Source organism: Mobula birostris, chromosome 7 (assembly GCF_030028105.1).
Source record: "Mobula birostris isolate sMobBir1 chromosome 7, sMobBir1.hap1, whole genome shotgun sequence".
In the NCBI taxonomy this organism is placed as follows: Eukaryota; Metazoa; Chordata; class Chondrichthyes; order Myliobatiformes; family Myliobatidae; genus Mobula; species Mobula birostris.
Window position 1 is genome coordinate 9,726,053 of NC_092376.1, and position 22,503 is coordinate 9,748,555.

The 22,503-nt window shown below is 45.7% G+C and overlaps 1 protein-coding gene across 2 annotated transcripts in view; it reads left to right on the forward strand.

Annotated features, from left to right (window-relative positions):
- Positions 1–22,503, forward strand: part of capn5a (calpain 5a) — a 165,816-nt gene that overhangs the window by 126,045 nt on the left and 17,268 nt on the right. For both annotated transcript variants that reach the window (XM_072262602.1, XM_072262603.1), the window contains exons 7-11: positions 624–701; positions 2,658–2,853; positions 14,079–14,201; positions 15,125–15,321; positions 17,423–17,544. In XM_072262602.1, coding sequence (XP_072118703.1) covers positions 624–701; positions 2,658–2,853; positions 14,079–14,201; positions 15,125–15,321; positions 17,423–17,544 — 716 coding nt within the window. The remainder of the gene's footprint in view (positions 1–623; positions 702–2,657; positions 2,854–14,078; positions 14,202–15,124; positions 15,322–17,422; positions 17,545–22,503) is intronic.

Sequence of the window (22,503 nt, forward strand, 5' to 3'; positions counted from 1 at the left end):
CATCATGGCTAATTTATTATCCTTTTCAACCCCATTTTTCTGGTTCTGTCCATACCCTTTGATGCCCTTATTAATCAAGAGCCTATCAAACTCCACCTTAATTATACATCATGTCTTGGCCTCCACAGCCATGACAATGAACTTCACGGATTCACCATCCTCTGGGAAAAAAAATTTTCTTCAGCTCTATTTTGATTGGGCATCCCTCAATCCTGAGGCTATGCTCTCTGGTCCTTGACTCCCCCACTATTAGAGACATTCTCTTTCCAATCACTTTATTCAAACCTTTCAATATTCAATAGGTCGTAATGAGGTTTCCCCCTCATTCCTCTAAACTCCAGTGGCTATGGGCCCAGAACTAACTTTCATTCCTGGCATTATTCTTGTGAACCTCCTCTGGACCTTTTCCAAAGCTAGCACATCCTTTCTTGGATAAGGGTCCGAAAACTGCTCACAATACTCCAAGTGCAGTCTGACCAATGCTTTATGAAGCCTCAGCATTATATCCTTGCTAATGTTTTCTAGTCCTTTAGGGTTATTGAACTGCAAAGCACCATGTAGTATGTAAAAGGTGAATTGAGCAGATGTGTGGAGTGACACTGGGGTTGACTTTGTCTTTTCAGCTCTCAAGAATGGAAGCAGGTCAGCAAGGGAGAACGGGAGGCCATGGGGGTAACCGTGCGAGACGATGGCGAGTTCTGGTGAGTCCCTGAAGGTGTGCTTTGTTGTCCTTCAACATCTGCTGTGGGCCAAGTGCTGAGGAGCATTATTATGATTATGAGGACACTCAGTCCCCTTTTATTGTCATTTAGTAATGCATGCATTAAGAAATGATAAAATGTTTTTCCAGAATGATATCACGAAAACACATGACAAACCGACTTAAAAACTAACAAAAACCACATAATTATAACATATAGTTACAACAGTGCAAAGCAATACCGTAATTTGATAAGAACAGACCATGGCACAGTAAAAGTCTCAAAGTCTTTCGAAAGTCCCATCATCTCACGCAGACGGTAAACCTCCAGCGCCGCCAACTTGCCGGTTCAGCATCCCGGAAGCATCTGACCACAGTCCGACTCCGAGTCCATCCGAAAAACTCCGAGCCTTCGACCACCTCTTCGACACCGAACACCGAGCGCCATCTCTGCCGAGCGCTTCGACCCCGACCCCGGCAACAGGCGATACGCAAAGCCGAGGATTTGGGGACTTTGTCTCCGGAGATTCTCGATCGCACAGTAGCAGCGGCAGCGAAGCAGGCATTTCAGAGGTTACTCCAGATGTTCCTCTGCGCTTCTCACAGCTGTCTCCATCAAATCAGGATTGTGCACGGCCCCTAGTTACACATAATCGATATTCATTCGGAACGGCCATGCGTGCTGCATCCTTCATATTGCATGTCTCCGTCAACATACCTTTCAAAGGTTCTTAATACACCTGCTTCAAACAATTCCTCAGCAGCTCATTCCACCTCAAACAAGAGAAAATCTGCAAATGCTGGAAATCCAAGCACCACACACAAATTGCTGGAGCAACTCAGCAAGCCAGGCAGCATCTGTGGAAAAGAGTAGTCCATGTTTCGGGCCGAGACCCTTCATCAGTTATGAAGGCCCGAAACATTTACCGTACTCTTTTCCACAGATGCTGCCTGGCCTGCTGAATGCCTCCAGTATTTTGTGTGTGTAGCTCATTCCATCTACTAACCACCATCTGTGTGGAGAAAGTTGCCTTCAGATTCCTATAAGTCTCACTCCTTCCATCTTGCCCGGTTTGAATCCCCAACACTGGGAAAAAGATGGTGCACATTCACCCGTGGGTGGCAGGTTGGAGATACGTCACTACCAAAGGGGGTGTAGGGTGCTCCTTCCCTCCTCTGGCCTGCAGGTCACCCTTGGGCAAGGTGTGGCACCTGCTTAGCCCCTCGATCAGGGTCACGTGAAGCCATGGGAGCAGGTGGTGACGGTCATATGAGCAGCTGATGCCTATCAAAGGTCCTGGTTCTGTGCTCTATTTTAAATCTCATTTGTAGTCTTTCCAGCTCAATGGAATCTATAGCAGGGCAACCAAAACTGAACATGAAATGCAGTCTCACCAATGCCTTGAGCAGCTGCATATAACATCCCAACTTCTGTAGTCCACGCCCTGAGTGATGAAGGCCACCATGCATAAGCCTTCATGGCCCTGTCTACTATCTGTGATGACACTTTCAATGAGGGGCAGGGGAGATGAAAAGAAAGTAGGATGAGGATAAGAGAGATGGAGCCTTGAACCTTCCATTACTGCAACCAGTGAGTAGGGGTCCTTGAAGTGAGTTTGATGTATGGATATACTGGCTTTGGAGATGGTGCAGAGTAGGTTCACCAGACTGATTCCAGAGGAAAGGGAGTTAGCCTATGAGGAGAGTTTGACTATACTCATTGAAATTCTGAAGAATGAGAGGGGATCTTGTAGACATATATAAAATTATAAAAGTGATAGGTAAGATTTTGCTCCTATGTCTTGTGGTCTAGCTGGTGGGTATTGTCGTGGGAAGGATATGCAAATTCCTCATGGACAGTAACAAATGGTAAGATCGAACCTGGGTCCTGTTGTTAGAATTGGGTCCTTGACACCTCGATTCAATAAGGTCTGACCAGTGTTCGCCTGTGTTTCAGGATGTCATTCGATGATTTCTGCAAGCACTTCACCGACCTGGTGGTCTGCCGTGTTCTGAATACCTCCTTCTTCAGCTTCCACAAGACCTGGGAGGAGGCCATGGTCAAGGGTGCCTGGACCAGACATGAAGACCCCCTGTTAAACCGTGCTGGAGGCTGCATCAATAACCGAGACACCTTCCTTCAGAACCCCCAGGTGAGGTCAAAAGCATCACACTCCTGTTTACCTTGACGAGCAAGGAGATCAATAGAACCTTCGCACAGTCTGTTGAAAAGGACAGTTCGATTCGACTTCCTATTCCCATTCAGACATGTCAGTGTATGGCTTCCTCTACTGCCATAATGAGGCCAAACATAGGCTGGAGGAACAACACCCCGTTGTGTCTTGGTTGTCTCCAATCTGACGGCATGAACAGCAATTTCTCTAACCTCCAGCAATTTTTCCCTTTTCCCGTTCTCTCTTTCTCCATTCCCCAGTCTGGCTCCTTCTTTACTCCTTTTTTCCTCCTCACCCACCTATCACCTCCCTCTGGTGCTCCTCCTCCTTCCCTTTCTCCCATGGTCCACTCTCGACTCCTATCAGATTCCTCCTCCTCTTTCAGTCCTTTACCTCTTTCATCTATCGCCTCCCTGCTTCTTACTTCATACTGCCCCCCCCCCACTTCTCCACCCACCCAACTCCCTCTCACCTGGTCTCACCTACTACCTTTTCCCTCTTCATCCCTCCCCCCATACAACTTCTTATGTTAGCTTCAGCCCCCTTCCTTTCCAGTCCTGATCAGGGGCCTTGACCTGAAACATCAGCTCTTTATTCCTCCCCATTGACGCTGCCTGACCTGCTGGAGGAACTCAGCACTTTGTGTGTGATAAATAAATATTGTTTTTTGAGCAATATATAGAGGTACCTACGAGAAAGGGTGCAATACTTGATCTCCTATTAGGGAACCAGACAGGTCAGGTGACAGAAGTACGTGTAGGCGAACATTTTGGGTCCAGTGACCATAATGTCATTAGTCTCAAGTTAATTATCGATAAGGATAGGTCTGGTCCTCGAGTTGAGGTTCTAAATTGGAGAAGGGCCAATTTTGTGGAAATGAGAAAGGATCTAGGGAGAGTGGATTGAGATAAGTTGTTTTCTGGCAAGGATGTGTTCAGTAAGTGGAAGGCCTTCAAAGGCAAAATTCTGAGAGTGCAGAGTTTGCATGTTCCTGCCAGGATTAAAGGCAAAGTTAACAGGCATAGGGAACCTTGGTTTTCAAGGGATATTGGCGATCTGGTTAAGAGAAAGAGAGAGGTGTATAGCAGATATAGGCAACAAGGAACAAATGAGGTACTTGAAGAGTATAGAAAATGTAAGAAAATACTAAAGAAGGAAATCAGGAAGGCAAAAAGAAGACATGAGGTTGCTTTGGCAGATAATGTGAAGGTAACCCCGAAGGGTTTCTACAAGTATAGTAAGAGTAAAAGGATAGTAAGGGACAGAATTGGTCCCCTAGAAGATCAGAGTGGTCGTCTATGTGTAGAGCCTCATGAGATGGGGGAGATCTTAAACAGTTTTTTTTGCATCAGTATTTACTCAGGAAACTGGCATAGCATATATGGAAGGAAGGGAAACAAGTAGTAGTGTCATGGAACATATAGAGATTAAGGAGGAGGAGGGGCTTGCTGCCTTACAGCGAATAAAGGCAGATAAATCCCCCAGGCCTGACATGATATTTCCTTGGACCTTGAGAGAGACTAGTGTAGAAATTGCAGGGGCCCTGGCAGAAATATTTAAAATGTCCTTAGCCACGGGTATGGTGCCGGAGGATTGGAGGGTAGCTCATGTTGTTCTGTTGTTTAAAAAAGGCTCCAGGTAATTATAGGCCGGTGAGCCTGACATCGGTAGTAGGTAAATTATTGGAAGGTGTTCTGAGAGATCGGATATACAAGTATTTGGACAGCCAAGGGCTGATTAAGGATAGTCAGCATGGCTTTGTGCATGGTAGATCGTGTTTAATGAATCTTGTAGAGTTTTTTGAGGAGGTTACCAAGAAAGTAGATGAAGGAAAGGCTGTGGATGTTGTCTACATGGACTTCAGTAAGGCCTTTGACAAGGTCCCACATGGAAGGTTAGTTCAGAAGGTTCAGACACTTGGTATCCATGGAGAGGTTGTAAACTGGATTTGAAATTGGCTGTGTGGGAGAAGACAGAGAGTGGTAGTGGATGATTGCTTCTCAGACTGGAGGCCTGTGACTAGTGGTGTGCCTCAGGGATCTGTGCTGGGACCATTGCTGTTTGTTGTTTATATCAATGATCTAGATGATAATGTGGTAAGTTGGATCAGCAAGTTTGCTGATGACACTAAGATTGGAGGTGTTGTTGACAGTGAGGAAGGCTTTCAAAGCTTGCAGAGGGATCTGGACCAACTAGAAAAATGGGCCAGAAAATAGCAGATGGAACTTAATGCAGACAAGTGTTGCGTTTTGAAAGGACAAATCAAGGTAGGATATACACAGTAAATGGTAGGACACTGAGGAGTGCGGAGGAACAAAGAGATCTGGGAGTTCAGATACATAATTCCCTGAAAGTAGCGTCACAGGTAGACAGGGTTGTAAAGAAGGATTTTGGCATCCTGGCATTCATAAATCAAAGTATAGGAGTTCAGATGTTATGGTGAGGTTGTATAAGACATTGGTGAGGCCAAATTTAGAGTATTGTGTGCAGTTCTGGTCACCTAACTTTCGGAAGGATATCAGTAAGATTGAAAGAGTGCCGAGAGGATTTACTAGGATGTTGCCGGGTCTTCAGGAGTTGAGTTACAGGGAAAGATTGAACAGGTTAGGACTTTATTTCTTGGAGCGTAGAAGAATGAGGGGGGATTTGACAGAGGTTTACAAAATTATGAGGGGTATAGACAGAGTAAATGTGAGTAGGTTCTTTCCACTTAGATTAGGGGAGATAAATACGGGAGGACATGGCTTTAGGGTGAAAGGGGAAAGGTTTAGGGGGAACATTAGGGGGAACTTCTTCACTCAGAGAGTGGTGGGAGTGTGGAACGAGCTGCCATCTGACGTAACTGCGGGCTCACTTCTAAGAATAAACTGGATAGATACATGGATGGGAGAAGTTTGGAGGGTTGTGGACTGGGTGTAGGTCAATGGGACTAGCGGAATAAAGTTTTGGCACAGACTAGAAGGGCCGAATGGCCTGTTTTCTGTGCTGTAGTGTTCTATGGTTCAGTAATTGAATTCCTTCATGACCTCGGTAAAACAAATTCTGTCTCCTCGTTCACTGTCCCAAGAAGGAGACTGAGGTCACGGTGAGTTTATGTGACTGGACCAATATTCAGAGGAATTGTTTGATCAGAAAGGGTGACTTTAAATCCCAACACAGTTAGTTTAAGTAAGGAGATACTGTCAATCTGGAATTACTGATTGTTTACCTGAAAGAGAGGCTCTCTGATTAACATGATTAACCTGGTTAACATGAATTGGAATCAGGTTTAGTAACACTGGCATATGTCCTGAAATCTGTTGTTTTGTGGCAGCAGTCCCATTGCAATGCACACATAAAAAACTGCAAACACAAGAGATTCTGCAGATGCTGGAAATCCAAAGCAACACACACAAAATGCTGGGGAAACTCAGCCAGTCAGGCAGCATATATGGAAATGAATAAACAGTTGATGTTTTGAGCCAAGACCCATCTTCGGGACTGAGAAGGAAAGTGGAAGATGCCAGAAGTAAAAGGTGAGGGAGGGGAAAGAGGCCTATCTGGAGGGTGTTAATTGAAAAGTAAAAGGCTGGAGAAAAGACCCATTGTCCCTTGGAGGGTCAGATACCCTGAGCCAATAGGCTGGTCCTGGACTTATTTCATAATTTACTGGCATAATTTACATATTACTATTTAACTATTTATGGTTTTATTACTATTTATTATTTATGGCAACTATAACGAAAACCAATTTCCCCCGGGATCAATAAAGTATGACTATGACTAAAAAAAATCTGATCAGAGAGGAGGGAAAACATAGAAAGGGACTGAGGAGGGGCACTGGAGGAGTTGATAACCGGGTGAGGAGAAGTAAGAGGCCAGAGTGGGGAATAGAAGAACAGAGAAGGGGCAGGAAAGAGGAAGAGAATTAAATAAGTAGTGCAAAAATAAAACCAAAAAAAAGTGTTCATGGGTTCATTGTCCGTTCAGAAATCTGATGACGTAGGGGAAGAAGCTATTCCTAAAAGGTTGAGTGTGTATCTTCACGCTCCTGTACCACCTCTCTGATGGTCACAATGAGAAGAGGGCATGAGACAATGCTTTGGTTGAGACACAAGAGACTGCAGATGCTGGAGTCCAGAGCAATACACAAAAAGCTGGAGGAACTCTCCCTGCTGAGATCCGAGACACTCGGCTGTATCCAGCAGATGTGTAGTAGATGAGACAGTGGCTCATTCCCACTTTATCATGGTCAGTAAATGAGACTAATTTCCAAAAATGAGGATTGGGGGAAAAAGAAATTCTTGTTCAAGTGAAACACATCATGGATATTGGGTAAAATGAGCAAGGATTCTGAACAGTCCCATGGAGTAGGTTCAGGAACTGTTATTACTCTTAACCGTCAGGCTACTGAACCAGCGTGGATATTTTTACTCACATCTACACTGTACTGATCACTGAACACAACCTCTGGACTCACTTTCAAGAACTCTGCAATTCCTCAGCTCGTCAGGGTCCCCTGTCCTAGACCAATAGAAGATTGATTGACCCTGCAGCTTCCAACTTCACCAAACAGTTTCATATGTCTCTTAGATGAAGAATGATATTTTTGGAACTTTGTTGCTGTTCTTGTAGCTCTGGGTTTTTACAAGATGGGGTTGCCCCCTTCCTGCTTTTGCAGACAGGCTTGGGACCATCCATGGCAGAGTTTTACAGCTCAGGTTCCTAGTATTATTTACTCACCTTGTATTTGGACAGTTTGTCTTTGGTCGCTTGCCTGTTTTTGTGTGCAGTGTTTCATAGATTTTATTGTATTTCTTTGTTCTACTGTGAATGTCTTTTTTTTAAAGATAAGGAATCTTGGGGTGGTACTTGGAAAGTGAATCTCAGGGTCGTATTTGGTGACATTTACGTACTTCGATAATAAATTTACTTTGAAATTTGAACTTTGAATGGAGGAGGACGACTGAAAGTGGAAAGTTGAATGAAAGTGGAAGAAGTTTTACTCTGTATCTTTTCCTCTTTCGCCCATCCTCATATTGGTTCACCATTGTGTGTAGTGTTAGCTGTTCCGTGCTGTGACAATTACATTATCATGCTGTGTAGTGTTGATGTTCTATGTCGCAGGAAAAATCATTGCTGATACTATTCACCCTGCAAGCTGCCTTTTCCAAAAGCTCCCCTTCTGGAAAGCACGATAGGGCTATTAAAACAAAAAAATCAACCATTCTAGACAGCGCCCCATAACCCCCTCTATTTGTCACCTTAGTCACTGCAGTGTAAACACTTTAAACCATTTTTTATAATGCTGTTTGCATTGTAAATACATGCTGATATTTATTTAGTAATATATACAGTATATTATTTTGTATCAATCCTTTAACCACTAGCTGTTCGCATTGTAAGTACCTGCTGATATTTAGTAATGCGTATTTTATTTTGAATTGATCCTTTAACCACTAACTTTATTAATATTTTTGTCGAATGCTGTTTTTGTTGCATGTTGCACCCTGATTAACGCACCACAGCAAACTCCTAATACATGTAAATGAATATTGCGAATAAATTTGATGCTTAATCCTTGCAATTAGTGAATTAGTGTGTAGTGTTAGCTTCTGTATGGTGATGATAAGTTTAGTTTGATCGGGTATATTGTTAGCTGTTCTACACTGAACGGCCACTTTGTTAGATACCTCCTGTACCTAGTAAGGTGGCCACCGAGTGAACTTCATGGTCTTCTGCTGCCTTACACATCCACTTCAAGGATCGACATGCTGTGTATTCAAGGATACTTTTTTGCACACCACTGTTGTAACACAACAGGAATTCTGCGGATGCTGTAAGTTTAAGCAACACACATCAAAGTTGCTGGTGAACGCAGCAGGCCAGGCAGGTGTCTAACAACACCCTATATTCCGTCTGGGTAGCCTCCAACCTGATGGCATGAACATCGACTTCTCTAACTTCCACTAATGCCCCACCTCCCCCTCGTACCCCATCTGTTACTTATTTTTATACACACACTCTTTCTCTCACTCTCCTTTTTCTCCCTCTGTCCCTCTGAATATACCCCTTGCCCATCCTCTGGGTTCCCCCCCCCGTCTTTCTTCCCGGACCTCCTGTCCCATGATCCTCTCGTATCCCTTTTGCCAATCACCTGTCCAGCTCTTGGCTCCATCCCTCCCCCTCCTGTCTTCTCCTATCATTTTGGATCTCCCCGTCCCCCTCCCACTTTCAAATCTCTTACTCACTCTCCCTTCAGTTAGTCCTGACGAAGGGTCTCGGCCTGAAACGTCGACTGCACCTCTTCCTAGAGATGCTGCCTGGACTGTTGTGACACGTTGTCTTTTGGGTTACTGTCACCTTCCTGTCGGCTTGAACCAGTCTGACCATTCTCCTCTGACCTCTCTCATTAACAAGGTATTATCACACACAGACTTACTACCCACTGGATGTTTTTGTTTTGAGCAGCATCCTGCAGTACGTGAAAACCCTAGGAGGTCAGCAGCTTCCGAGATACTGCTTCCAGGAATTAAAGGGTTATCACATGAGCAGCAGTTGAAGGCTATGGGCCTTCACTCAGTGGAATTTAGAAGAATGAGGGGAGGGACCTCATTGAAACCTATCGAAAGTTGAAAGGCCTGGATAGAGTGGATGTGAAAAGGATGTTTCTTTTGGTGAGACAGACTAGGACCAGGGGGCATAGCCTCAAAATAATGGGGTGTCCGTTTAGAACAGAGATGAGGAATTTCTTTAGCTGGGCGGTGAATCTGTGGAATTCATTGCCACAGGCAACTGTGGAGGCTAGGTCACTGAGTGCATTTAAGACGGAGGTTGGTAGGTTTGTGATTAGTCAGGGTTTGGAAGGCTATGGGGAGAATGAGGTTAAGAGGGAAACAGGTCAGTCATGATGAAATAGCGGAGCAGACTTGATGGGTCAAATGGCACCCACTATCGTTCCACGGTCAAAGTCACTTGGATCACATTTCTTCCCCATTCTGGTGTTTACTCTGAACCTCTTGACCGTGTCTGCATGCTTTTATGCATTGTGTTGCTGCCACATGATTGGCTGATTAGATATTTGCATTAACGACCAGGTGTACCTAATAAAGTGCACATTATAATGACTACAGTAGTGTAGTAGAGTAACACAAGATGAATCAGAATCAGGATTTTTATCACCAATGTATGTCACAAAATTAGTTTGTTTATATCTGTGGAATGCTCTGCCTCAGAAGGCAGTGGAGGCCAATTCTCCGGATGCTTTCAAGAAAGAGTTAGATAGAGCTCTTAAAGATAGTGGAGTCAAGGGATATGGGGAGAAGGCAGGAAAAGGGTGCTGATTGTGGATGATCAGCCATGGTCACAGTGAATGGCGGTGCTGGCTCGAAGGGCCAAATGGCCTACTCCTGCACCTATTGTCTATTTATTTATCTAATGGTGCAGCGTGGAGCAGGCCCTTCCAGCCTAATGAGCCGTACTGCCCAGCAACCCATCTATTTAACCCTAGCCTAATCACAGGACAATGTACAATAACCAATTAACCTACTAACCGGTATGCCTTTGGTCTGTGGGAGGAAATCGGAGGACTCGGAAATATAAACAAGCAAATTTTGTGACACACTTTGGTGATAATAAGTCCACACTCATGGGAAGGAAGAACAAACTTCTTACAGACAGCATCAGAATTGAGTTCCGAACTCTGATGCCCCGAGCTGCAATAGTGTCGTGCTAACCTACCGCACTACCATGCCTTTGTTTTGTGGCAGCAGTACAGCACGCTGCAAAACGTTCAGAGTGGGAGGGGGAAGATACTGAAAGTTTCAATAAGAAAAATATTTTAAAAAAATAAATCTTCATCACCATCATCATTATGTGCCATGTTGTATGCCGTGGCAATTGTGATGTTCAAACAAGATTGTTCTTGATAAATTTTTCTACAGAATTGGTCTGCCATTGCTGTCTTCTGAGCAGTGCCTTTACAAGATGGGTCACCCCAGCCATTATCAATAATCTTCAGAGATTGTCTGCCTGGTGTCAGTGGTCGCTTAACTAGGACTTGTGATGTGCTCCAGCTGCTCATAAGACCGTCCACCACCTGCTCCCATGGTTTCACCTGACCCTGATCATGGGGCTAAGCAGGTGCTACACCTTGTCCAAGGGTGACCTGCAGGCTAGCGGAGGGAAGGAGCGCCTTACACCTCCATTGGTAGAGATGCATCTCCGCTCTGCCACCAGCAACGCCAGCACTGCACCACTGTAATAAGATCATAAGATCATAAAACATAGGAACAGAATTAGGCCTTTTGAGTCTGCTCCAACTGCCATTCCATCAAAACTGATTTACCCATCGCTCTCAACCCTGTTCTCCTGCCTTCCCACCGTAACCATCTGATCAAGGACCGATCAACGTCTGCTTTAAGTATAGCCGATTATGCAGAATAGACAGCAAAGTAGTAAGATAGTGTTCATGGGAATCAGAATTGAGCTTATTAGCACTGACATATGTCTGGAAATTTGTTGTCTTGCAGCAGCAGTACAGTGTAAAAAATTTACAGTAAGTTGCAATAAGAACTAGATAGTGCAAAAAGAGACCAAAATAGTGTTCATGGGTCGTGGACCATTCAAATCTGATGGTGGAGGCAAAGGTGATAGTGTGTGGGCAAGTGACGGTGAGGATCATTCAACATGGAGGAACTCAGTGGGTCAGCCAACATCCATGGAGGGAAATGAACCGACGACATCTTAGACCTAAACCCTTCATCTAGACTGAAAGATGGAGGGGAGAAGGCTGGTATAAAAAGTTGGGCAGAAAGGGCTGGCAGGCGACAGGTGGATCCAGGTGAGGGAGGTGATGATAGGCAAGTGGAGGAGGGGAAAGTAGATAGAACATAGAACATAGAATAGTACAACACAGTACAGGCCCTTCGGCCCACAATGTTGTGCCGACCCTCAAACCCTGCCTCCCATATAAACCCCCACCTTAAATTCCTCCATGTACCTGTCTAGTAGTCTCTTAAACTTCACTAGTGTATCTGCCTGCACCACTGACTCAGGCAGTGCATTCCACGCACCAACCACTCTCTGAGTAAAAAACCTTCCTCTAATAGCCCCCTTGAACTTCCCACCCCTTACCTTAAAGCCATGTTCCCTTGTGCTGAGCAGTGGTGCCCTGGGGAAGAGGCGCTGGCTATCCACTCTATCTATTCCTCTTAATATCTTGTATACCTCTGTCATGTCTATAGTAGTGACAGAAACTGGGAGGTGAAAGGCGGAGGTGACAAAGGGCTGCAGATGGTGGATTCTGATTGGAGAGGAAGGCCGAACATGGAATCAAGTGAGGAGTATGGGATGGTTAGGTGGGAAGAGGAGGGGGATGGGAATCTGTGGAAGGGGTGTGTGGGTGATAAGCAGAGGGAGTAGAGGGGGATGGAGTTATATTCTATATAACATTAATGATAGTGGTGTGGTATTGGTGTTTTGTATTGCAATGGTTATAGTCATGTAGTGTTGGGGTTCTGTACTTTGATTATTATTGCAGGGGAACTTACTGAAACCTACGAAATATTGAAAGGCCTTGATGGAGTGGACGTGGAGAGGATATTTCCTATAGTGGGGGAGTCTAAGTTCAGAGGACACAGCCTCAGAATCGAAGGATGTTCCTTTAGGACAGAGTTGAAGAGCAATTTCTTGCAGGGGTTCCCAACCTGGGGTCCATGGACCCCTTGCTTAACGGTATTGGTTCATGGCATAAGAAAGTTTGGGATCCCCTGCTAGAGAGTGGTGAATTTGTGGAATTCGTTGCCACAGACAGCTGCGAAGGCTGACATTTGCTATATTTAAAGGTTGATAGGTTCTTGATCAGAAAGGGCAACGATGGTTACGGTGGGAGGGCAGGAGAACGGGATTGAGAGGGATGTTTAAATCAGTCGTGATGGAACGGCAGAGCAGACTCAAAAGGCCTAATTCTGTTCCTATGTTTTATCATCTTATGATCTTGTTACAGTGGTGCAGTGCAGGCGTTGCTGGTAGCAGGCTGGAGATATGTCTCTACCAAAGGAGGAGTGAGGCACTCCTTCCCTCCGCTAGCCTGAGGGTCACTCTTGGGCAATTTGTAGCACCAGTTTAGCCCCCCCCCCCACCAAATCACGGTCATGTCAAGCCATGGGAACAGGTGGTGGATGGTCGTACGAGCAGCTGGTGCAGATCACAAGTCCTGGTGATATAACACAGACGCCAGAGAGAATATCTCTGAAGAGTATTGATAAAAATATTGTGGCGGGAGGAGAAGATGGCCACGCGACGCAGCGCACGCAGCTCTCCGGTGAAATGATATCGTATTTGTAAATAGGATGCCGTGCACAATTCTGATGTGATGGAGACAGCCGTGAGAGCACCGAGGAACATCTGGAGTAATTTCTGAAACGCCCGGTTCGCTGCCGCTGCTACTGTGCGATCAAGAATCTCCGGAGGGAAGGCCCCAAAATCCTCGGCTTTGCCTTCTGCTGGCAACTGAGGCTGGGGTCAAAGCGTTTGGCAGAGATGGTGCTCAGTGTCGGAGGGCTGGTCAAAGGCTCGAAGTTTTCGGACGACTCAGAGTCGGACTGTGGTCGGGCATAACAGCGAGAGTTTTCTTCCTTCTCCCGTCTGCGTGAGATGTGGGACTTTCGAGAGACTTTGAAGTCATTACCGTGCACAAGGCCTGTTTCTCATCAAGTTACGGTATTGCTTACACTGTTGTAACTATATGTCAAAATTATGTGGTTTTTGTCTGTTTTTCAGTCTTGGTCTGTCCTGTGTTTCTGTGATGTCACACCGGAGGAATATTATATCATTTCTTAATGCACGCATTACTAAATGACAATAAAAGAGGACTGCATGTCCTCATAATCTAATCTAATCTAATGGCTGAGGTCACCCGTCTTGTAAAGACACTGCCCAGAAGAAAGCAATGGCAAACCACTTCCGTAGAAAAATTTGCCAAGGACGATCATGGTCAAGGAAAGAGAAAAGAATAAGAACAACAGCTGAAGGTGGGGGAGGGGGGAGTCTTCCCCACAGGCAAAGACAGATGGAAGACCATGATCGCTCACATCATATGATACAGGACATAATGATGGTGATGATGATATAGTGCTGTTGTCCTGTACTGTAATAAATACAGTTGTATGCCATTCACCAAGCTGTGAAAGGTTAATGTCTTCTCTTGGTTTTAACCCCTGCAGTACATATTTGACGTCAAGAAAGACATGGATGAGGTGCTGATGAGCTTGCAGCAGAAGGACATCCGTTACACTCGGCAACAGGGCAAGGGTGAGAAGCTGTCCATGGGCTTTGAGGTCTACAGGGTAAGTGGCCCATCGTGAAGACCAGGCATGGAACGTGTCCCTCGGGTGATGACATCATTTGGAGTGCAGGCAGGATGCAAGCTGGTGGGTTGGAGACCCATTGGTATACACTGGCTTAGAGTGAACTGGTGATGAACTAGGACCTAGACTTGCAATGAGCTGGTGATGTCAACTTTTTGTCCCCCCCGCCCCCATAGATGCTGCCTGACATACTGAGATCCTCCTGCATATTGTACGTGTTGCTCAAGATTTCCAGCATCCACAGAAAAGATTTACGAGGATGTTACCAAGACTGAAGGGAAAAGGGTCACAGAGAGAGACTGAATATCCTAGGACTTTAGTTCTTGGAGCATAGGAGGCTGAGGGGTGATCTTAAAGAGATGTATAAATTCATGAGGGGCAAAGATAGGGTGAAATACTCAGTCTTTTTCCCGGGATTAGATAACCAAGAACTTGAGGGCATAAGCTCTAGGTGGAAGTGTAGAGATTTAATAGGAACGTGAGGGTCAATTTTCATTTCCCGGGGGTGGTATGGATGTAAACATGATGCTAGAGGAAGTGGTTGAAACAGGAACAAAACTGACTTTTAAAAGACAGTTGGATAAGTACGCGATAAAGACAAAAGATTCTGCAGATGCTGGAAATCCAGAGCAACACACACAAAATGCTGGAGGAACTCAGCAAGTCAGGCAGCATCTATGGAGGGGAATAAACAGTCAACATTTCAGTCCTAATGAAGGGTGTCAGCTCAATATGTTGACTGTTTCTCCCTCAGAATCCCCTTAAATGTTACACTTTTCACCCTTAACCTATGACTTCTAGTTCTGGTCTCTCCTAACCGTAAAGTTCACTCTGTGATTGTGATTTGAACCCACGTATTCCATGTCCTCTTGCTGGTGTTTGAGCAGATTTGGTTTCCACAGGTGGAGTTGAACCGGAACTATAGGATGCACACCATACAGCAGAAGGTGGTCAGTTCCGTCTACATCAACTCCAAGACCATCTTCCTTCGGAAGGAACTCCCCCAGGGCCGTTATGTCATCATCCCCACCACCTTCGAGCCCGGAATCACCGGGGAATTCTTGCTGAGGATCTTCACAGATGTGCCGGCAAATTTCATGTAAGATCACGAGAGTAAAACAGCTTTGGTGTAGAAGTAAAATGGCAAGGAATGCCCATCAGGTCAGGTGGCATCTTTGAACATGGAACAGTACATCGTAGTCCAGGCCCCTCGACCCACGATGTTGTGCTGATCTTTTAACCTGCTCTGAGATCAATCGAACCCTTCTCTCCCATATATAGCCCTCCATTTTTCTATCATCCATGTGCTTACCTAAGAATCTCTTAAATCTCCTTAGTGTATTTGTCTCTACCACCAGCCCTGGCAGAGTGTTACATGCACTCACCACTCTCTGTGTAAATGACCTAACTTTGACATCTCCCCAACACTTTCTTCCGGTCACCTCAAAATTATGCCCTCTTGTATTCGCCAGTTCCATCCTGGGGGAAAGTCGCTGGCTGCCCATTCTATCTGTGCCTCTCATCACATTGTACACCTCTATCAGGTCACTTCCCATCCTCCTCCAGTCCAAAGTGAAAAACTCTAGCCCACTTACCCTAAATTTAACCTCTAGTCCAGGCAGCATCCTGGTATATCTTCTCTGCACCCTCTCTAAAGCTTCTACATCCTTTCCTACACTGAGGTGAACAGAGTACTCCAACCAGGGTAATTCACTTCACCCGTAAATCTGTTGGTGTGGCCTACTGAATCCGATTGCATCCTGTACAATTGTGAGACCTGATGTAGATTGGGGGACCGCTTTGGCAAGAACCTTTGCTCCATCCACAAAAAGCAGAATTTCCCGGCGGCCAACCATTTCAATTCCTATCTCCATTCCTATTCTGATATGTCAGTCCATGGCCTCCGCTTCTGTCATGATAAGGCAACTCTCAGTATGGAGGAGCAACACCTCATATTCCATCCAGATAGCCTCCAACTGGTGGAATGAACATCGACTTCCCTCATATCTAGTCAATTTTCCCCTCTCGCCCTTCTCCCTTCTTCAGTTCCCCACTCTGGCCTTTTACCTCAACTGCCTATCAGCTCCCTTGGTGCTCCTCCTCCTTCCCTTTCTCCCATCGTCCACTCGTCTCTCCTATCAGATTCCTTCTTCTCTAGCCCTCTGTTGCCTTCTCCACCTATCACCTCCCGGCTTCTTACTTCAGCCCTACCCTCACCCACCTGGCTTGCTTCACCTATCACCTTCTAGCCTTCCCTCCTTCCCCTCTGCCACCTTCTTAATCTGGGATCTTCCCCCTTCCTTTCCAGTTCTGAAAAAGGGTCTCGGCCTGAAACATTGACTGTTTATTCATTTCCATAGATGCTGCCTGACCTGCTGAGTTCTTCCAGCATTTTGGTTGTGTTACTCTGAACAGGGTTTTATAGAACTGGTACATTACCTCATGGCTCCTGAACTCAATCTCCCAACTAATGATGGCCAACAACACCATACACCCCCTTAACCACTCTATCAACCTGCACTGCAACTCTGAGGGATTTGTAGACGTGGACCACAAGATCCCTCTATTGCTCTACAAATGAAGCAGATGACTCTGGAGAAAGTTTACTCATCCCCCAGCTGGGTTCCTCACCCACTGACCCCATAACCCAGAGCCCTCCATCGACATTCCTGAATGATCCTCGTGGAGGCCATCCTGTCCTGTAATGAACAAGTGGTTTCTTCCTTTTCCCTCCCCTCTCTTCCATCTCCCTTCTCTACCCCTTGGCCCCTTCTCCCTGCCATTCTCCTTCCCTCTTTTCCTCTCACGTTTCCCCTCCCTCCTCTCTTTACCTCGGCCTTTGTGTCCACACCGCACCTCATGGGTAATGAGATGCCGCTGTGTATAGGCAGCCTGATGTATGCTGGATCCTTTCTCCCCGTTGTGCACACTTCACAGTCCGGTGAAATATAGTTTAATTTATTTTGCCTCGTGTTAATATTCCATCCTCCCCCTTGATGTGCAGACTGAGATTCATTTATTTATCACACATACATCTAAACATTCAGTGAAATGCGTGGTTTGCGTTTAACAGTCAATGCAACCTAATGATGCGCTGGGGGCAGCCCACAAGTGTTGCCACGCATTCTGGCACCAACACAGCATGTTCTTCAAGACAATCGATCTTAAAGGCCTTTCCTGCTTTGTGATTGTCTCCACAGGGAACTAACTCTGAATGAGCCTCCCCACACGTGTTGGTCTGGGATGTGCGGATATCCCCAGGTTGTGACTCAAATTCATGTGATCTCTGCGAGTGGTTTGGCCCAACAGGATGGAGCGTCAGGTACCCAATGCCCGGCTAAACCTTCACCGATTGACTGGACTTTTCCAACCATCTTGCATCAGATTGACAATCTACCGCTTTGTATTTGCTTCCAAACACTCACCCAGTAGCATAAAAGTTAGATTATTTTAGCTTTATTAGTCACATGTACATTGAAACCACAGTGAAATGCATTGTTTTTGCATTAAGGGCTGACACTGTCCGAAGATTGTGCTGAAATAAGCCGGCAAGTGTCACCATGCGTCCTGCACCAAGATAGCATGTCCACAACTCACTAACCCTAATCCGTACGTCTTTGGAATTTGTGGGAGGAACCTGGAGCACCTGGAGGAGACCCACCCAGTCATGGGGAGATCATACCAACTCCTTGTAGACAACCACAGGAAATGAAACCTGATTGCTGGCGTTGTAAAATTTTACGCTAACTGCTACGCTACAACGTTTACAAAGTTAATGATGAGAAGTTGCATTGCTTAGAATATTGCTGGTGTTGCCAAGCTGTCCGATAGGTTAATCAGGTAAGGAATGAGTTTGGATAGCTGGGGCAGGAAACTATTTATGTGCTTACCCCTGTTTTCAGGTATCTAGCCATTGCTGGCAAGGTTAGCAGTCCTTGCCCATCAGGAAAAAGTTTTTCACACACAAGATAAATGGATTTATCATTGATGCATGTACAGAGATACAGTAATAGACTTGCCTTGCCTATGGTCCAGACAGATCAATTGGTTATGATGGTGCATAATGGAACATAGAAGATTAGATTATGAGAACACTCAGTCCTCTTTTATTGTCATTTAGAAATGCATACATGCATTAAGAAATGATACAATGTTTCTCTGGAGTCATATCACAGAAAACAAGACAGACCAAAGACTAACACTGACAAAACCACATAATTATAACATATAGTTACAGCAGTGCATAGCAATACCATAATTTGATAAAGAACACACCATAGGCACAGTAAGAAAAAGTTCTCGAAGTCCCGAGTCGATCTACTCCCGAGTCCCCGATAGCAGCGGCAAAAGGGAGGAACTCCCTGCCATAAACCTCCAGGCACCGTCAACTTGCCGATACCTTGGAAGCAGCCGACCACAGCTGACCCTGAGTCCATCCGTCCGAAAACTCCACGCTTCTGATCAGCCTCTCCGATACAGCCTCCCGAGCACCATCCTCTGCTGAGCGCCTTCAACCTCTCCCCGGCCGCTGAAACACGCAAAGCCGAGGATTTCGGGGCCTTCAGCTCCGGAGATTCTGGTTACCGCACAGTAGCAGCGGCAGCGAAGCAGGCATTTCAGAAGTTTTCCAGATGTTCCGCTGTGCTGTCACGTCTTTCTCCATCAAATCAGGATTGTGCACGGTCCCCTACTTGACAAATAACAGATACTCATCACCGAAGTGGCCGCGCGCGCTGTCGTTGCGGCGCCATCTTCTCCCCCCTCCTGGAGAGATTGAGGGGAGATTTGGTAGAGGTATACAAAATGATGAGGGGTATAGACGGGGTTAATGCAGACAAGTATGAGGTGTTGCACTACAATAGGACCAACCATGGTAGTTCTTACACAGTGAACGGTAGGGCACTGAAGAGTGTAGTAGAACAAAGGGATCTGGGTCGACAGGTCCATAATTCATTAAAAGTGGTGTCACAGGTAGATATGGTCATAAAGAAAGCTTTTGGCAAAATGGTCTTCATAAGTCAAAGTAATAAGGACAGGAGATGGATGTTATCTTGAAGTTGTATTAGATGTTTGTTTGGAGTATTGTTTGTTGTTTTGGTCACCTACCAACAGGAAAGATGTCAATAAGGTTGAAAGAATAAAGAGAAAATTTACAAGGATGTTGCTAGGTCTGGAGGATCTGAGTTATAGGGAAAGTTGAATAAGTTAAGAGTTTAATCCATAGAACATTGAAGATTGAGGGGGGATTTGATAGAAATGTACAAAATTATGAGGGATATTGATAGGGTAAGTCCAAGCAGGTGTTTTTCCATTGAGGTTGGGTGGGACTATAACCAAAGGTCTGGATTACAGGTGAACGGTGAAAAGTTGAAGGGGAACATGAGGGGAAACTTCTTTACTCAGATGGTCAATCGTGTGGAATGAGTTATTTACACAAATGGTGCATGTGAGCTCAGTTTGAACATTTAAGAAGTTTGGATAGGTACATGGATGGTAGGGGTATGGACAGCTATGGTCCTGGTGCGGGTGGATGGGAGTAGGCAGTTTAAATGGCCCAGCATGCACTAGATGGGCCGATGGGTCTGTTTCAGTACTGTATTTTTTATGACAAGGACAAACAATAACAGAATGCAGAATAAAGTGTTTACAGTTACGGGGTAAGTGCAGTGCAGGTAGACAGTAAGATGCAAGGTAGATTGAGAGATCATGAGTTCATCAAACTGAAGCGTTCAATGGTTTTACAACAGTCAGTAGAAGCTATCTTTAAGCCTGATGATACCTGCTTTCAGACTTTTGTAGCTTCTGCTCAGTGGGGGAGGGGAGAAGAGCGAATGTCCAGGATGGGTGGGGTCTTTACTTATGCTGGCTGCTTTACTGAGGCAGCGAGAGGTGTAGACAGAATCGATGGTGGGGACGCTGGTTTCCGTGATTTGCTGAGCTGTGCCCACAATACGTTACCGTTTCTTGCAATCATGGGCAGAGCAGTTGTGTACCAAGCAGTGATGCATCAGGGTAGAATGCTTTCAAAGGCGGAGTGATGAAGTTCAAAACAGACGTGCCAAGTTTCTTTAGCCACCTGAGGAGGTAGAGGGATTGGTGAGCTTTCTTGCCCACGACGTGGTAGCAGTGGTTCCAATTCCAGGTGGCCCCTGCATTGCAGGGAGTGGATTGCAGTCCTTGAAAACACTTACTTCATGGTTTCCCATAGCAGGAAGCTACGCTATCTGCACTTGCATCAAGAAATGCAAGTTGAGAGAAAAATAAATGTTTGTTTATTCACATAAATACTGCGAAAGTGGATCTTTCTTCTGAACCAGAGTAGGACTTTCACAGTAGGGTCCTGAGGAGGGTGGAGAACAGAGTGACCTAGAAGTGCCAGTGTATGTTGGTGAAGGAGGCTTTTGGCACACTGACCTTCATCAGCCAGAGCACGGTGTACAGAAGTTGGGATGTTACGTGGCGGTTATACAAGACGTTGGTGAGGCCGCATTTAGAATATTGTGTTCAGTTTTGGTCACCCTGCTGTGGGAAAGATGCCAGTAAGCTGGAAAGAGTGGAGATGTAAGCAGGTGTTTTCCATACTCAAGAGACTGCGTTTCGGAGGCCACACAGTACAGTAGCAGTTAGCATGCCGCTTACAGCACCAGCCAGCGATCACCGATCGGGGTTCAATTCTTGCTGCTGTCTGTAAGGAGTTTGTACGTTCTCCTCATGACCGGGTGGGTTTCAGATAGATAGATACACTTTATTGATCCCAAGGGAAATTGGGTTTTGTTACAGCCGCACCAACCAAGAACAGAGCACAAATACAGCAATACAAAAACCACAAACGATCAAACAACAAAATGCAAACTATGCCAGATGGAAATAAGTCCAGGACCAGCCTATTGACTCAGGGTGTCTGACCCTCCACGGGAGGAGCTGCAAAGTTCGATGGCCACAGGCAGGAACAACCTCCCATGACGCCCAGTCTTGTATCTCAGTGGAATATGGCCGGAGTCCAACAGCAAAAAGTTCAATATCCGGTCTACAAACACGTTCCTCGATCGTAATACGACCCGGATTGCACCATCCGTTGTTAACCAGAACAGCAAGCCCCCAACTCCTTTACGCTTACTGCTCTCAGTGCACTTCTGGTCAGCCCGAACGGTCTGGAAGCCATCCATGGAAAAGATTTGATCGGGTATGTCCTCGTGCAGCCCCGTTCCAGTGAAACACATAACACTGCTCTCCCAAAATGTTCTCTGACGCCTGGCTAGCGCCGTGAACTCGTCCATTTTATTACCTACCGAACTCCTTTTCTCCATAAGTCTCTGTTGTCTCGACCCGGTCCTCTTTCCTCGCCTTTGTGATCCCCCTCTGCATCCTCTGTGTGTTTTCCTCCAGATTTCAGCAGGGGTGTCCGCCGCTCTGCTCGCTAAACCGGCCGGCATAAGCGCAATCAGCTGGTCCCTGGAATAAACAATGCGACCATGCTTCTGCCCGCTAATGAGACGTGTTGGAATGTAACTGTTTCCAGCGCTAAAAACCCAAATAAAACTCTCTCCACCAGCATGTTAGAGAGGGTGCAGCTTCAACGTGTTAGCGTGAAAAAATACAACAAATAACCTAAGTTTAAAAAGTAAGAAAACTAGTTGGAACGGCTGTAACAGGCTGCATGCACGACCGGCGCATGAGCACTAAGGTGCTCCAGATGCTCAGGTTTCCTCCCACAGTCCAAAGGCATAAGGTTAGGTTTAATAAGTTGTGGGTATGCTATGTTGGTGTTGGAAGCATGGTGACAGCTGAGGGCTGCCTGCAGCACGATCCTCACTGATCTGATTTGACATAAACAACAGATTTTGTTGTATGTTTCGATGTACATGTGACAAATAAAGCTAATCTTTAAATCTTTATTCCTTGAAGCATAGGAGAATGAAGGTGATTTTATCACCATCGCCGACATTATGTGCCGTGTCATAAGACATGGGAGATCATGGTCTTTCTTGGCAAACTTTTCTACAGAAGTGGTTTGCCATTGCCTGCTTCTGGGCAGTGTCTTTACAAGACGGGTGACCCTAGCCATTATCAATACTCTTCAGAGGTTATCTGCCTGGCGTCAGTGGTCGAACAACCAGGACGTGACATGTACCAGCTGCTCCATTGGCTTCACTTGACCCTGATCAGGGGAGTGGGAGGGCTAAGCAGGTGCTACACCTTGCCCAAGGGTGAGCTGCAGGTTAATGGAGGGAAAGAGCACCTTATACCTCCTTTGGTAGAGATGTATCTCCACCCCGCCACC